Source organism: Marmota marmota, unplaced genomic scaffold, assembly GCF_001458135.2.
Source record: "Marmota marmota marmota unplaced genomic scaffold, marMar, whole genome shotgun sequence".
Lineage (NCBI taxonomy): Eukaryota > Metazoa > Chordata > Mammalia > Rodentia > Sciuridae > Marmota > Marmota marmota.
The window spans coordinates 35937660-35952938 of NW_025999977.1; the positions used below are offsets into that span (position 1 = coordinate 35937660).

The 15279-nt window shown below is 41.3% G+C and overlaps 1 protein-coding gene across 1 annotated transcript in view; it reads left to right on the top strand.

Moving 5' to 3' along the window:
• Window positions 1-15130, top strand: part of Nlrc4 (NLR family CARD domain containing 4) — a 38076-nt gene extending 22946 nt beyond the window's left edge. The window contains exons 7-10 of the mRNA XM_048804948.1: window positions 527-670; window positions 6899-7071; window positions 13753-13867; window positions 14817-15130. Coding sequence (XP_048660905.1) covers window positions 527-670; window positions 6899-7071; window positions 13753-13867; window positions 14817-15109 — 725 coding nt within the window. The 3' untranslated portion in view covers window positions 15110-15130. The remainder of the gene's footprint in view (window positions 1-526; window positions 671-6898; window positions 7072-13752; window positions 13868-14816) is intronic.
• The last annotated feature ends 149 nt before the right edge of the window (window positions 15131-15279 follow it).

Here is a 15279-nt window from a genome sequence, read left to right on the forward strand (position 1 = left end):
CCAAAAACAAACAAAACAACAACAACAAAAACCTTTCTAAGTTTTTATTATTAATATAACAACCATGATGTCAACAAAATCAGGTAGGCTGAGGTACACAAAAAAAAACTCACCTATTTTGTCTTCTTCTGTTTGTCCACATGATTAAGGGTATTTTGGAATTGGAAGCAACCTCACAGTGTATTTAAACCACCTCATTCTATAGATGCAGAAAATGAGGCTTACATTGAGTGGCTATTCCATGGTGACATAACAACAATGTCCCATGATGCTTTTGACTCTGTGTAACCTGGAGTTCATTAATCAGAACCTAAGACCAGGAAATATCTGCCCACTTGGTCATGGCTTTGGGAATTGGCAGTTACAGTACCTATCCAGGTACTTTTGGGGATAATTAAGTTGATCAAGTAAAATGAGAGTTTGTATTGCCATCAGCAAAGAAGGCAAGGGTCAGAATTCTTCTAAGGATGTTTAAAAAGGCATATATAGTTATATGAAAATCTTTTTATTATATTTTGTTTTTCAGCTCAGAATCTTCATAATCTGGTCAAACTGAGCATTCTTGATTTATCAGAAAATTACCTGGGGAAGGATGGAAATGAAGCTCTACAGAAACTGAGTAAGAATGACAACTTGACCACAGTCAGATGCTTGCATATGTGTTTGGATAGTTAGAAAAACACTAGCCTTGGCCCTGAGGTCTCTTGTACTCAGGGGCGACTTACTAGATGCACCTTCCTTAGGAAAATCCTTTAATTCTTATTAAATTGAGTTACTGGTTTGCACATGCTCATTGCATCTGAGGCTCCCACATGATTGTCTCTTTCAGGGATGGTAGTCTTCAAAGTTCAAGACAAATTTACTTTAAAAAGTAGTGATAAGGGCTGGGATTGTGGCTCAACGGTAGCGCACTTGCCTGGCATGTGTGAGGCACTGGGTTCGATTCTCAGCACCATGTATAAATAAATAAAATAAAGATATATCAACAACTANCCTTTTTTTTTTTTTTTTAAGTACCAGGGATTGAACCCAGATGCACTTAACCACTGACCCGTAATCCCAGCCCTTTGCCTCCTTTAAAAAAAAATGTTTTCAAAGAGTGTTCACACATATTAAGGAGTTGCATTGAGTTGGAAAGGATATGTCTTTTCAGGGATGCTCTTGGGGGTGTCTAGACTTGTGGTGAGGCATTTTTTTGGTAGGGGTCTTTTAGCATTTTACAATTCTATAAGCAGGAAGCTACCTACTTTGCTCATTCCTAAGGCTTGCCACAGACCAGAGAAGGAGATGATGTGTTTAATGAAATAAGAACTGAACTAGGCAATGATGTACCATTTGGCTTTAATATTCTAGTATCTTCTAGCCTCCATTTGTAACTAAGGGAGGGCAAAACTGCAAGTGAGGGCTGGGGATATGACTCCAGTGGCATAATGCTTCACTGGCATGTGAGGCCCTAGGTCAATTCCCAGCTCCGCAAATAATCAATAATAAATAAGTAAACTGCAAGCAAACGAATGAGTGAAAACTAACACCTAGTTAATAGTGATTTATTCTCCAAATTTTCTAAGAAAAGAATTTGTAGAATTATCATCATACCCCATTAAAGATAACCATTATTATACCTTAAGGTTTATAAGGAAGCTTAGACATGGGGCTGGGGCTGGGGCTCAGTGGTAGAGCCCTTGCCTGGCATGTGTGAGGCACTGGGTTCAATTCTCAGCACTACATATAAATAAATGAATAAATAAATATCCATCAACAACTAAGAACAATTTAAAAAAATGAAACTTAGACATAAAAAAGGGTTGAGCTGTGTGCAGTGGTGCATGCCTGTAATTCTAGTAGCTCAGGAGCCTGAGACAGGAGGGTTGCAAATTCAGAGCCAGCCTCAGCAACTTAATGAGACCCTAAGCAACTTAATGAGACTATGTCTCAAAATAAAAAAAATCAAAAGGGGCCGGGGATGTGGCTCAGTGATTAAGTGCCCCTAAGTTTAATCCCTAGTACCCCCCCCCCAAAAAAAGTGTTGAGATAGAGGAAGAGTTGAAAAAAAAGAGGAGGAGAGAGCCGGAGCTGACACTGTTCTCCTCTAGCCATTTCCTTTATCTCCCAGAGGTGTAGGCTGCTGTCTGCCAAATGCTGAAAAGTGAGAGCCAAGTGTCCCTGACCTTTGGTCTAGTCAGGTGCTGGGACTGCTCTGTCTAGCCCCTCCTAAGGCTCTAGGTTGGTGAAGAGGTTAGCTGCATTGATTTTGGATCAGATACACCTGGCCACCCCTTCCACTTGTTGGATATGTGACCTGCAACAGATTAAATCCTCTGAGCCCCAGTTTGCTTATCTACCAATAGAGGACAGTTATAATACCTACCCTATTAGCAATGATGTGTTAATCAGTAGTTGAGCTGCTGCATGTAAAGTCAGAAGATGCTCAATAAATGGTACTGTTATCATTATCCTCTGTGGACTTCCAGGGCAACAGATACTACAGTTAGTATTCTTTAAAAATCAAAAAGCTTTCTCTGTTTGCAAAATACAGTCTAGCATGCTTAGCTTTGAAGCGTGAGGCCTTCCACGATGGAGCCTCACCCACCGTGCACTCTGCCTTTACCTTCTGCCACATCCCCTACCTGCATGAAGCTTCACCTGGGGTCCTCTCAGCACTCCCCAAGTCATCTTTTTGTTCATGGATGTCCCTCACCTATATTCCCTTTAACCCAACTTACATATCTCCTCCATGGTTAAATATTTTTTCCTCTTCTGCACCCTTTTGTGAATCCTAGATGTTTCAGGCTTTTTGACTGTGACCACATTTTATCTCATGATCTAAAACATGTGTGCATATACATAATCATTTTTACAAAAAGTGTTTTGCTATATAATACAGTTATTTTCTTTTTCTATCTTATTTTCCTTTTTAAAAGACCAATTGCAACCCATAAAATTTTTCTAATGCTTTTCTAAAGGAGGGAATACCTTGCAGCTTGGAGAAAAAGAAAAACAAAACAAAACAAATACTTCCCTAATCCATCCGTGCCCAAGATGCCAGCCTAGACCTAGGGCTTCTGTTTCCAGTGGTCACTTCAGGCTCTGTTTCTGCTCCTGTGTGTCTCTCAATCTAGGTCGTCTTGCTTCCTGCAGCGGTTCCCCTCCCTCTTCTCCAAGTGACCCAGATGGGGAGAACAGCCACTTGTGCTTTATTCTATAAGAGTCCCTAATATACTCATGGGGGTAGCAGATTTACTGAATGCTTGTGGGTGGCGTGATAGGATAGCTCTAAATAGCCAGTTACTCACATTTAATATTGGCCCTTCTCCACTCTCAAAAAGATGCCTGATTATTTCTGCCAACTCAGGCTCCAGCTGCTGGTTGATGGCCTTGTCCTCTTTCTATCTTCATCTCTTCCAATCCTCTAGCAATTCTAAAAAGAATTCCTTTCATTCCATTCTTCTACTGCTGGGCTCTATAAACATCAGGGACAACAGATTTATTTCCCACTTTATGAATCATGGTTTCTTCCAGTAGGAGAAACCAGAGATAGGGTTCATTTTGTTTTGTACTCTGTGTGAGTGTGTGTGAGTGTGTGTCAGTGTGTGTGTGTGTCAATGTGTGTGTGTTGCTGATGATGGAACTCAGGGCCTCAAGCATGCTAGGCAAGTGTCCCACCACTGAGCCACCCTCAAATCCTGTTTTTTCCTTTTTTAATGAAGCATAATATACTCACAGAAAAGTGCATGAAAGTACATAGTACAATGAATTTTCAAAAGGTGAATATACACCAGCACCCAGATCAAAAGATGGAAGATGATCAGCTCCATAGCTTCCTCTTCCTGAATGGCAACCATCATTCTATAGATTAGTATGGGCTGTTTTTACACTTTATATACACGGAATGATACAGTATATATTCTTTTGTGTCTGCTTCCTATGTGTGTGAGATGTGACTATGTGTAGCTGCAGTTCATCCTCATTACAATAAAATCTTCTGTGTGGGGCTGGAGTTGTAGCTTAGTGGTTGAGCACTTGCCTAGCATGTGTGAGGCACTGGGTTCGATCCCCAGCACCACATAAAAATGAGTTTTTTAAAAACAGGTCTATTGACAACCAAAAAATTTAAAACAAACAAACAAAAACTTCTATGTGACTATACCACAACTGATTTTCCCATTCTGCTGTTGAGTAATTCTAGATGAAAAGGGATTCTATGAGGATGTGGCTTAGTGGTAGAGTGTTTGCTTAGTGTGTGTGAGGTCTTGGGTTTGATGTCCACGTACCACCAAAAAAAAAAAAAAAAAAGAAAGAGAATAAAATGGATGCTGTGAACATGTTTTGATTGTTGGTAAACATGTTTTATGTTTAGTAGAAGCGTCAATTTTCCAATGTACCTGTATCCAACACTAGCTTTAAAAATAATGGTTTCTTGGCTGGGCGCTGTGGTGCACACCTGTAATCCCAGCAGCTCTGGAAGCTGAGACAGGAGGATAGCAAATTCAAAGCCAGACTCAGCAAAAGTGAGACTGCTGCTGGGCTGGGGCTGTAGCTCAATGGTAAAGCACTTGCCTCCCATGTGTGAGGCACTGGGTTCAAACCTCAGTACCACACCATACTGTATGTTCATCTATAACTAAAAAAACATTAAAAAAAAAGCGAGGCAGTGAGATGCTGTCTGTAAGTAAAATACAAAATAGGGCTGGGGATGTGGCTCAGTGGTTGAGTGCCCCTGAGTTCAATCTCTGGTACCCCTCACCACACACACAAAAATAATGGTTTCTTTATTCCACACAGAAAACAGTGCTTTTTTATAGCACCTACTATGTAAATAAAGAATGTGTTTAGAGAATGTGTTCATACGTTGAGCTCCCCAGTAAGCTGTGAACTCTTTTGAGAACAGGCCATGCCGTTGGACTTGGTTTTGAGTGTATAACCCCTAGTGGATGCTCAATAAATACATACTGTATGAATGAACAAACAGGCCTACAGGAGTTCTGCAGTTTGCCCTGAGAATAAGCTCAGGTATTTGTGGGTTAGGGCCTTGAACTTTACTATAGTAAATGCTGTTTTCCTTCATATAAAATCATCTCTAAATCTAAAACATATTTGTATGATTTCACGACCTCTTTACAATATCCAGCCAACTGACTGTTCAAATGGAAAGCCTCAATCTTAATTAAGTTTCCTGCCTCCGGTCTATAACACCTGTCCTGGATCAGACCTGGCTTGGGGATGCCTATCCCCATTTAGAGATGCTATGCATGATGGATGAGGCACGGTGTGCCCTCCGATGGGGTAATGAATGCAGGTCAGTTATAGGCGATGGGCAGGCTAATGAAATACAGGCTCTGTAAGAGGAGGAGGGAGATGGTGCATAATGAGAAACAGGATGGCTGAGATGAATTGAAAACAGTGGTTATTTTGAAAAAAGAACCTTCTTATCAAAGGTGTTAGACACTCCCTGGTCCCAACTGAAACCTGGCCCTCCCTGCAGGCCTCATAAATAGTCACTTTGTACTCTCCTTTCTTTCTTTTTTTGGTACTGGGGATCTAACCCAGGGGCGCTTTACCCCTGAGCTCCATCCTCAGCCCTTTTTTTTTTGAGACAGGGTTTCACTAAGTTTCTGAGGGCCTAGCTAAGTTGCTGAGGCTGGTCTTGAACTTGTGATCCTCCTGTCTCGGCCTCCTGAGTCGCTGGATTACGGGCAATTGCCATGGTGCCCAGCTCATTCTGATTTTCAAGCCTCTTGAAGTCTAAAAGGCAAATCAGGTTTTCCTTGGTTCTCAACTGCTCTTCTAGTCCACTCCTTTTTTTTTTCTTTTTTTTAATTAAGTTTTAAATTTATATATAACAATGGAATGTATTACAATTCTTATTACACATATAGAGCACAATTTTTCATATCTCTGGTTGCATATAAAGTATATTCATACCAATTCATGTCTTCATACATGTATTTTGGCTAATAATATCCATCACATTCCACCATCATTTCTCACCCCCTGCCCCTCCCTTTCCCTCCTACTCCTCTGCCCTATCTAGAGTCCGTCTAGATGCCCCTCTCCCTAACCCACTATGAATCAGCCTCCTTATACCACAGAAAACATTCAGCATTTTGTTTTTTGGGGATTGACTAACTTCACTTAGCATTATCTTCTCTAACTCCATCCATTTACCTGCAAATGCCATGATTTTATTCTCTTTTATTGCTGAGTAATATTCCATTGTGTATATATACCACATTTTTTTATCCATTCATCTATTGAAGGGCCTCTAGGTTGGTTCCACAGTTTAGTTATTGTGAATTGTGCTGCTATAAACATTGATGTGGCTGTGTCTCTGTAGTATGCTGTTTTTAAGTTCTTTGGGTATAGACAGAGGAGAGGAATTCCTGGGTCAAATGGTGGTGCCATTCCCAATTTTCTAAGAAATCTGCATACTTCTTTAGTCCACTCCTTTTCTAACCTCATTAAATATTCCTGCTTCCACCAGGTTTCAGCCATTGGCTGGGACACATTCTGTCCCATTTTATTGCCACCTCTTCTTATTCACTGAAGACTTTAGCATGTTCTTTCAGAACCCTTGCCCTGACTCCTTTCATTCCCCTACCAGGCCTCCCTTCTCAAATGAAGCCGCACCCTGGACCTTCTTTCCCATCCACTCTCCTTCATCCAGCTCAATGATCATGACTGACCAGATTATGATAATTCATTTAATTCACACTTAAAGTTGTTCTATCTCCAAGATATTAACTTCAGATATTCCACTTTTTTTTTTTTTGAGGTGTTGGGGATTGAACCCAGGGCCTTGTGTATGTGAGGCAAGCACTCTACCATCTGAGCTATGTCCCCGGACCATATATTCCATTCTTAAACAGTAATCTCCTTCCTTTCCATTGTACTTGCTCAGTGCCTCCTGATCACCAGTTCCTTACTTCCTTGGGTCTTCCAGTCTCTCGACCTCGCTGCTTTCTCTCAGCACCCTTCTATGTTGACTTTCCTCACCACCTAGAGTCCGCACCCATCCTTGCAAACACTCTTGAACCAACAGATGGAACTCGTGGCTCAGTATCGAAAGTCAAGGTAGCAATGACAATTAGAGAAGGATACATGTGTTAGATCAATAATCAAATGAAGAGGTAATGAGAGACAGAGTCTCTAATTAAAGAAAGACTATCTCATGAGACGCAAGGAGAAAGTGAGATAGGAGATAGGAGATATGAAATGAAATACAAGGGATGGGGTGTACTTTCCTGGCAAAACTCCAGTCCTGAGTAGTCCTTAATTTATCCTTTTTCTGTACCTACATGTAAGCTGCTGGAGAGAAAAAAAAGTCCCACAATTTGGCAGATAGATAATTTACAAGTTCGTACTGGCAAACTTCAACAAAAATGTTTAAAACCAAATGGTAAGAAAACACTATATGCCAACCCTGTGGCATACAGCAAAAACAGGAACCGAAGGAAATTCTTGTGGGTTTAGATACTTACGTTAAAATAAGAGCTGGACATGGTGTTGCACACCTGTGATCCCAGTGTCTGAGGAAGCTAAGGTAGAAGGATTGCAAGTTCAAAGCCAGCTTCTGCAGTTTAGCAAGACCCTAAGTAACTCGGTGTGATCCTGTCTTAAAATAACAAATAAAAAGGAATGGGGATGTAGCTCAGTGGTAAAGCACTCCTGGCTTCAATCCCCAATACCACTCTCCCCACCTCCGCCCCCGCCCCCCAAAAAAATTAGGAGCCATGTACAGTGGCGCGTGCCTGTTATCCCATCAACTTGGAAGCCTGAGGCAGGAGAATTGCAATTTCAAGGCCAACTTTGGCGATTTAGAGAAACGGTAAGAAAATAAAATTTTCAAAAAAGGTTTGGGATGTGGCTCAGTGACAGAATGCTTGCCTAGCATGTGCCAGACTCTGGCTTCAATCCCCAGTACTGTCAACAAAACAAAACAAGCTGAAAAGTAGTAAGCTTCTCCTTTAAGAAGTCAGAAAAAGAGTAGAGTAAACCCCAAGACAATAAATATGAGTATAAATCCATGAAACAGAAAAAATACAATAGAAAAGATTCACAATATTTAAAGTCAATTCTTTAAAAAGAATTGACAAAATTTTTGTTTATTAACAAAATAAACCAAAGCAAAACTGATCAAGAAAAAATAGTATCATGATTTCACTAATTGAAATGGAGACCTATTTATTTTATTTATTTTTTTTGGGGGGGGTAGGTTACTGGGGATTGAACTCAGGGGCACTTGATCACTGAGCTACATTCCCAGCCCTATTTTTTGTATTTTACTTAGAGACAGGGTCTCACTGAGTTGCTTAGTGCCTTGCTTTTGTTGAGGCTGGCTTTGAACTCAGGATCCTCCTGCCTCAGCCTCCCAAACCACTGGAATTATAGGTATATGCCACCATGCCTGGCTGAGACCTATTTATTTTGTTGATTGAATTGTGTGTCAATCTGAATAGGCTAAAGGACACCCAGATACCTGGTAAAACATTATTTCTGTGAGGATGTTTTGAAGGGAATAATATTTGGGTCGGTAGACCAAGTCAAAATACAAAGGAATGACAAATTCCAAACCAGAACAGAGTGTCCTTTGGTCAGGAAGGAGGCAGATGCCAAGTTTGGTTTGTGTTCTTGATCTCAGATTGAGCAAGAGATGCATGAGAGAGGGAATGGGTGATGGGTGAGTTAGAGAGCCGTCCAGCTCTGCACACCTGACTCCAACAAAGAGAAAAACATTTCTGAACATTCTGGCAAACTTACTGTGCTTCTGTATTCAACAGTCTCTCCAAAAAGTATGCTTAACCACTGAGCCACATCCCCAGGCTTTTTTGTTTTTAATTTAGAGACAGGGTCTCACTAAGTTGTTGAGGTCCTCACCAAAGGCTGAGGCTGGCTTGGATTTCAGGATCCTCCTGCCTCAGCCTCCTGAGCAGCTGGGATAACAGGTGTGCACCACCAGGCCCAGCCATCCTATCAGTTTTTAAAGTTGCTCAGACCTCTCCCATTTTAAGTAAAATTCCCTGAGTCCTATCTACTTCCCATGGTTATCATTCTCTCTTCTGCAAGATGAAAAGCTCTTTGAGAATTTAGGTACCGCCAGTGTATCTCCACTTCCTGATCATCTGCTACTTCCTACTCATTCCATCTGACTCTTAACACACATCAATGTGACTTAATTCAAAGGATGCTTTTCAAAAATGTTTAACCTACTGGATCTGTAGGAGGTGACACTTCGCATTCCCTCCTCTTCAGAATGTCCTCTTGACTTCATGCCACCTTGGCTCCTACTTCGTCCTTTTCAACAGCATTTCCTCTCCCCAGGCACTAAATGCTCCTACTTTTCAAGAGCTTGGTCCTAGGCTCTCTGCTCTTCTTCCTCAAAATTTTGCTGGTAGCTCATCAGCAATTTAGAACTACCAGCAAAAAAATCACTGCTAGCTCAGGGATTTATTTCACCTGCTTTATCAAAACCCTTTGTTAACGGGATCTTTCTGTTTAAATGTCTGAGGCTGAGCTTTATTCCTCAGCCTGTTCTCAAAAAGAGAGCTGTCACACACCTGACTCATGTTCGACAGCTCTTGGGCAAATCTGGGTCCAATCATTCCCCCACATTCAATAAATATTCTTATTTTCCAAGGTCTCTTTCTTGTTCTTCAAAAATCTGGATATGATGGCACAAGCCTATGATCCCAGCTACTTAGGAGGCTGAGACAGGAAGATTGCAAGTTTGAGGCCAGCTTGGGCAAATTAATGAGACCCTGTCTCAAAATAAAAACTAAAAAGGGCTGGGGATGTAGCTCAGTTAGAGTGTCCCTGAGTTCAAGCCTCAGTATCAGGGGGAGGGGAAGCAGCTTATTTTTGTGAGTGTGTGTACTGTAACTTTTTTAGGGTCTCTAAAAAAAATAAGTTTTGAAGTTTGTTTTTTCCTATATTCTGTGTTGCCTGTGGTTTGAATGTTCCCCTAAAAATCATGTGTTGGAAATTTAATCCTCAGAGCAACAGTGTTGGGAGTTGAGGCCCTGATGGGGAAGTATTTCAATCATGAGTGCCCATCCTCAGGAATGGACTCATGCTGATTATAAAACTGCTTGAGGCTGGAAATTTGAGCTCTTGCTTACTCTCTCCCTCTCTTTGCCCTTCTGCCATGAGGTGACACCTCAAAAAGGCCCTTGCCAGAAACTAATACCTTGGTCTTGTAGGTCTCTGCCCCTAGAGCCATGAATTAATACATTTCTGTTCATTATAAGCTACCCAATCTGTGGTATTGTATTATAGCCTTACAACATGGTTGTGCTAAGACAACTTGTTTCTTTGGGAGTCCCTCTGTTTATTATTTTTAAAAAAATTTTGTAGCCTTGGGGATTGAACCCAGGGTCCTGTGCGTCTTTTTTGGAGTCCATTCTCTTATGTTTGCTAATCCTGTATATTCTATTTAGATTTTAGAATGAGGCACAAGTTGGTAGGAAGCTCTGAGTGTGAGTGAGGGGCAGCTCTTTGGCTGTACTGCTAACAGCCTCACTAGGGGGTTCTCTGTACTTGGAAGTAGATCGGTTGCTCCTGAGAGGAATCCTCGAATCTTTCTCCTGGAGCATACAGGTCCCATTGCTGATGTTCTGGGAACAAAGTAGACTCATGTGTGCTCTCAGGACACTCCACCTATCACAGCACCCATCAGCCACCTGATCCTTTTCCAGCATGTCTTCACACTGTGTTGTAAACCCAGGGAGCCAGGGACCACGTCTGTCTTTTTCACATCTCCCCAGAACCCAGCGCAATCTGTGATTCATAACAGGCACTGCAATGTGTTTGCAGAATGAATAAACAGCGAGTGGAGAGCTCAGGTGCTGGCTCAGGTGAACTACAGGGTAATATTAGTTATCGTTAGGACACAGGGACCTTCACAAATCTACCCAGAGCACTGGAGATTTTGCCTGTAAATTTAGTAGCGCCATTTGCCATCTCCACAGCCCACGTACAGTTGATAGCTCTGAATGTCGTGATTCTGATTCTCTCAGATCTAATTTGCTCCTTGTGATGGCAAAAGCACTGCAAATTCAATGAGCAAGAGGCATGCCCCTGGATTATGAAAACTGTCACTTGTTCTTGGTTCCTATGCTTGCAGACATTCTAGTAATTACCCAAGGTTGGAATGGGCTTTAAGTTCCTTTATTGGGGTGGGTACAGGGGATTGAACTCAGGCATACTTGAGCACTAAGCCACATGCCCAGATCTATTTTATATTTTATTTAGAGACAGGGTCTCACTGAGTTGCTTAGCACCTCGCTTTTGCTGAGGCTGTCTTTGAACTTGCAATCCTCCTGTCTCAGCCACTGGGATTATAGGCATGCTTCACTGTGCCTGGCTGGCTTTAAGTTCTTTAAGTTCCCTTCACATGGTGAAATCTGCTCTGCTACTTGAGGGGAACAGAAGCTGGTCCTTGGGGGTGGAGCCTTAATAGACACAGGAACTGGCAACGAACACCTTGAGCTCAACCATGCTGGGAGGAACATGGAGAAAGGAGGCCAGGGCAGAAAGGACGTAGACATATGTGAGAGCAGGGAGACAGCCACCCTGCAAAGAATAAAGAGGTGCCCCTAAAGGGCAGAGGAAGGAGGAGATTGTGAGGACCTATGTACTAGTCAGGTTGGGCACAGGCTGAACTGAGAAAGCAGAGGCTTGACTATACCGTGGCTGACACTGACAGCCCTGTGACAGTCCAGAAATGAGCAGTCCAGGCAGGTGGTGTGTCTTTGCTCTATGAATCCGATTTAGACCCCAGAAACCAATTTTTTTTTTAAATTCTTTCATTCCTTAAGATATTTTTTCTTTGACTTCATGATCATAGCTGGGCCGTTGGCATGTTAGCATTTCCACATAGTGGAAGAGGGAAAAAGTGGCAGCAGAGGGCATCTTTTTCCAGAGTGACATGATAGATGCACACATCACTTATATTTCTTTACAAAAACTTAGCCCATTAGTAGAAATAGAGGTTGGAATATGAATGGCCACATACCCAGATAAAACTCTGCAACTATGGAAAAAGGACACAGTTTTGCACTGGGTGTGGTGGCTCATGCCTGTAATCCCAGTGGCTTGGGAGGCTGAGAAAGGATTGAGAGTTCAAAGCCAGTCTCAGCAAGGGCAAGGCACTAAGCAACTTAGTGAGACCCTGTCTCTAAATAGAATATAAAATAGGGCTGGGGATGTGGCTCAGAGGTCAAGTGCCCTGAGTTCAATTTCTGGTATTAAAAGAGAGAGAGAGAGAGAGAGAGAGAGAGAGAGAGAGAGAGAGAGAGAGAGAGTTAGTTAGTTAGTTTTGGAGAACAACTAGTAGTCTGTCTCACTTTTCAAGGAAATAAAAGCAGAGAAGGAAGGGCCAAGGATGGTTTCAGTGGCAAATACCCTTACCTGGTTCTGTCCTTTTTTGCGTCTGGTGTCGGTAGTCAGGCAGGGATCATTCACTTCAGGTATATTTAAAGAAGAACCTGAAGAGCTTTCAGAACTCAAAGCCTTGTGAAGGTAATGAAAGTACTGGCTGACACTGAGGACAGTCTAGAGTGAGCACTTTACAGTACGTATTATATTTGTATTAAGCACATTACACAAGGCCACACAGTGACATCTGACTCCACATTCTTAGACCTCCTCACCAAGGGTCTGGTCAATTTCTGTACATAAAGTGGGTTAGAGTACATACGTAGCTTGACCTCAGCTCACATAAACTGGTCAGACAAGAATGACCATTCCTGTCCTAAAGCTCTCCTTATTGGTGGCATAGAGCTTTGTCTTTGTTAACCTTAACATAAGCTGTATATCACTGAACACTTCCTTCTCTAACTGAACTCTTTGGTTTCCTTTTTTTTTTTTTTTTTTTCCTTCATACTGGGGATAGAAACCAGAGGTGCTCTACCACTGAGCTACATCCTCAGCCCTTTCTATTTTTTTTTTTTAAATTTTTAGACAGGAACTTGCTAAGTTGCTGAAGTTGGCTTCGAACTTCTACCCTTCCTGCCTCAGCTTCCGAAGTGATTGGGATTCTATGCACCACCATGACCCTCCTTTGTCATATGTCTGTGGGAAATAGTGGTCTTTGGCACCAAGACAATAGAAAGAGACTTAAATTTTGTTTTAATTGTCCATGGATCTTTTATTTATATGCAGTGCTGAGGTTTGAACCCAGGGCCTCATCCATGCCAGGCAAGTGCTCTACTACTGGGCCACTACTCCAGCCCTGGCAAGGGAGTTTTAAAAATCCTTTTCCAGGAAATACCTTTCCTATTTGTAATCCAAACTGAACCTTGCACACTCATTTTTGTAAGATTGTAATGTTATCTAATAACATGCATCCTCTCAAGCAATGTAAGTTTAATACATAACCTCTGTGCTCAAAGCAGGATGAGGTACAGAACTAAGATAGGCTGGAACAAGCAGAGTAATGTGGATTGACAGACCAAGCATACAAATCTTCTGCAATTTGTGTTGATAGTCCAGACTATAAACATAACAAAGAATAGAGCTTCCTTGTTCAGTGTGCCAGACTTTCCAACCTACACATCAGAATGAACTTAGTCTCCCAGAAAAGGCCATGAAAGACGTAGGGGTAACACTGTACATGACCTAAGGCACACAATTCATAAAGGGTTTCTATGAACTCCTGATGTTTTTTTTATGTTGGTCAATTTGCATGGTGGAATATGACCTGAAAGACAGCATTTAAACTGGTAATATAGGAATAAAGCATAAACACTAAAAAAGCCTGCTGATCTCTATGTATTAGCAGGACAAGATTTCTTCCTTCCTAGTATAGGAAGTACTTTCCGGTGCCCTATTATGCAAGGAATGGAGGAATTTCCTGAAGAGGCCAGAGAAGGTAAAAAACCAATAAAAGCACCCATCTTTAGATGATGAAGGAAGCTCATGATTACTCAGATTTACAATTAGGAACACTGCATGCCCAAAGATAACAATAGTTAGATGTTACTTCACCAAAGACAAAATGACCTACTATTGCCTAACTGACTCCGGTGTCAAAAATAAGTCCTGAATATTTAATAGAATCTCAAACTTCAAAATATAAGCCAAGTTCCATTTCCTGGAAAAGTCAGGAAAAGGGAAAAATATATGATTCATTTATATTTGTTTACTACTTAAAAGTTCTCATTTACACTTTAGGAAAGATAAAATTTGTAGATATAATGGGATATATTCACAATCTATCTATAGAATTCGAATTTTTTTCTGAAGCACAGCTGTGTTAGTTACCTTTTTGTCCTTGTGACCAAAATACACATCAAGAACAACTTAGAGGAGGAAGTTTATTTTGGCTCTTGTTTCAGAGGTGCATGGTCAGCTTACTCCATTGCTACCAGCCTGAGGTGAGACAGAACACCATGGCAGAAGGGTGTGGCCGAGAAAAGTTACGCAGCTCAGCGCAGCTGGGAAGTAGAGTGCAACAGGGACAGATACCTTGGGGTATCCCCAAGATCATACCCCAGTGACCTTCGTCTGCCAGCCATGCTCCACCTGCCCTCCCAGTAGTCCATTCAGATTATTAGTTCATCAGACGAACTGATCCATCAGTGAGGTCAGAGCCCTCACAATCCAATCTTCTCAACTCTGAACACTGCTGCATTGCCTAACACGTGCTTTGGGGGATGTTCCAGATCCAAACCATAACAACCCTGGTACAATCATAGTCACTTCAAAATGGAAAACTTATATGTATTTTTGTGTATACAGAAAAAATATATATATATACACACATATATCTTTTTAAAAATCGGGTCTCTTTCAATTAACATATTTATTTCTTTACCCAGGTGCTTTTTTTGAAAAGACGACTCTGAAAAACTTCCAGCAGTTGGATTTGGCAGGAAATTGTGTGAGCAGTGATGGATGGCTTGCCTTCATGAGTGTATTTGAGAATCTTAAGCAATTAGTATTTTTTGACTTCAGTACTGAAGGATTTTTACCAGATGCAGCATTAGTCAGAAAACTTAGCCATGTGTTATCCAAGTTAACTTTTTTGCAAGAAGCTAGGCTTATTGGATGGCAATTTGATGATGATGATGTCAGTGTTATTAAAGGTGCTTTTAAACTAGTAATTGCTTAAATAAAGGGTACCCTAAGCCAATGAGCATTTTAGATCCTTTATTTTCAGCTTGATGGTTTAAAAATCTTGCAAAAGGAGCCAAAGACGATGAGGAAGTGGAAGGGAATTTAATTTGTAACATGTAAGTTTTGTGTCTCATCCCTCCAACTGGTATTATCAGCAACTTGAAG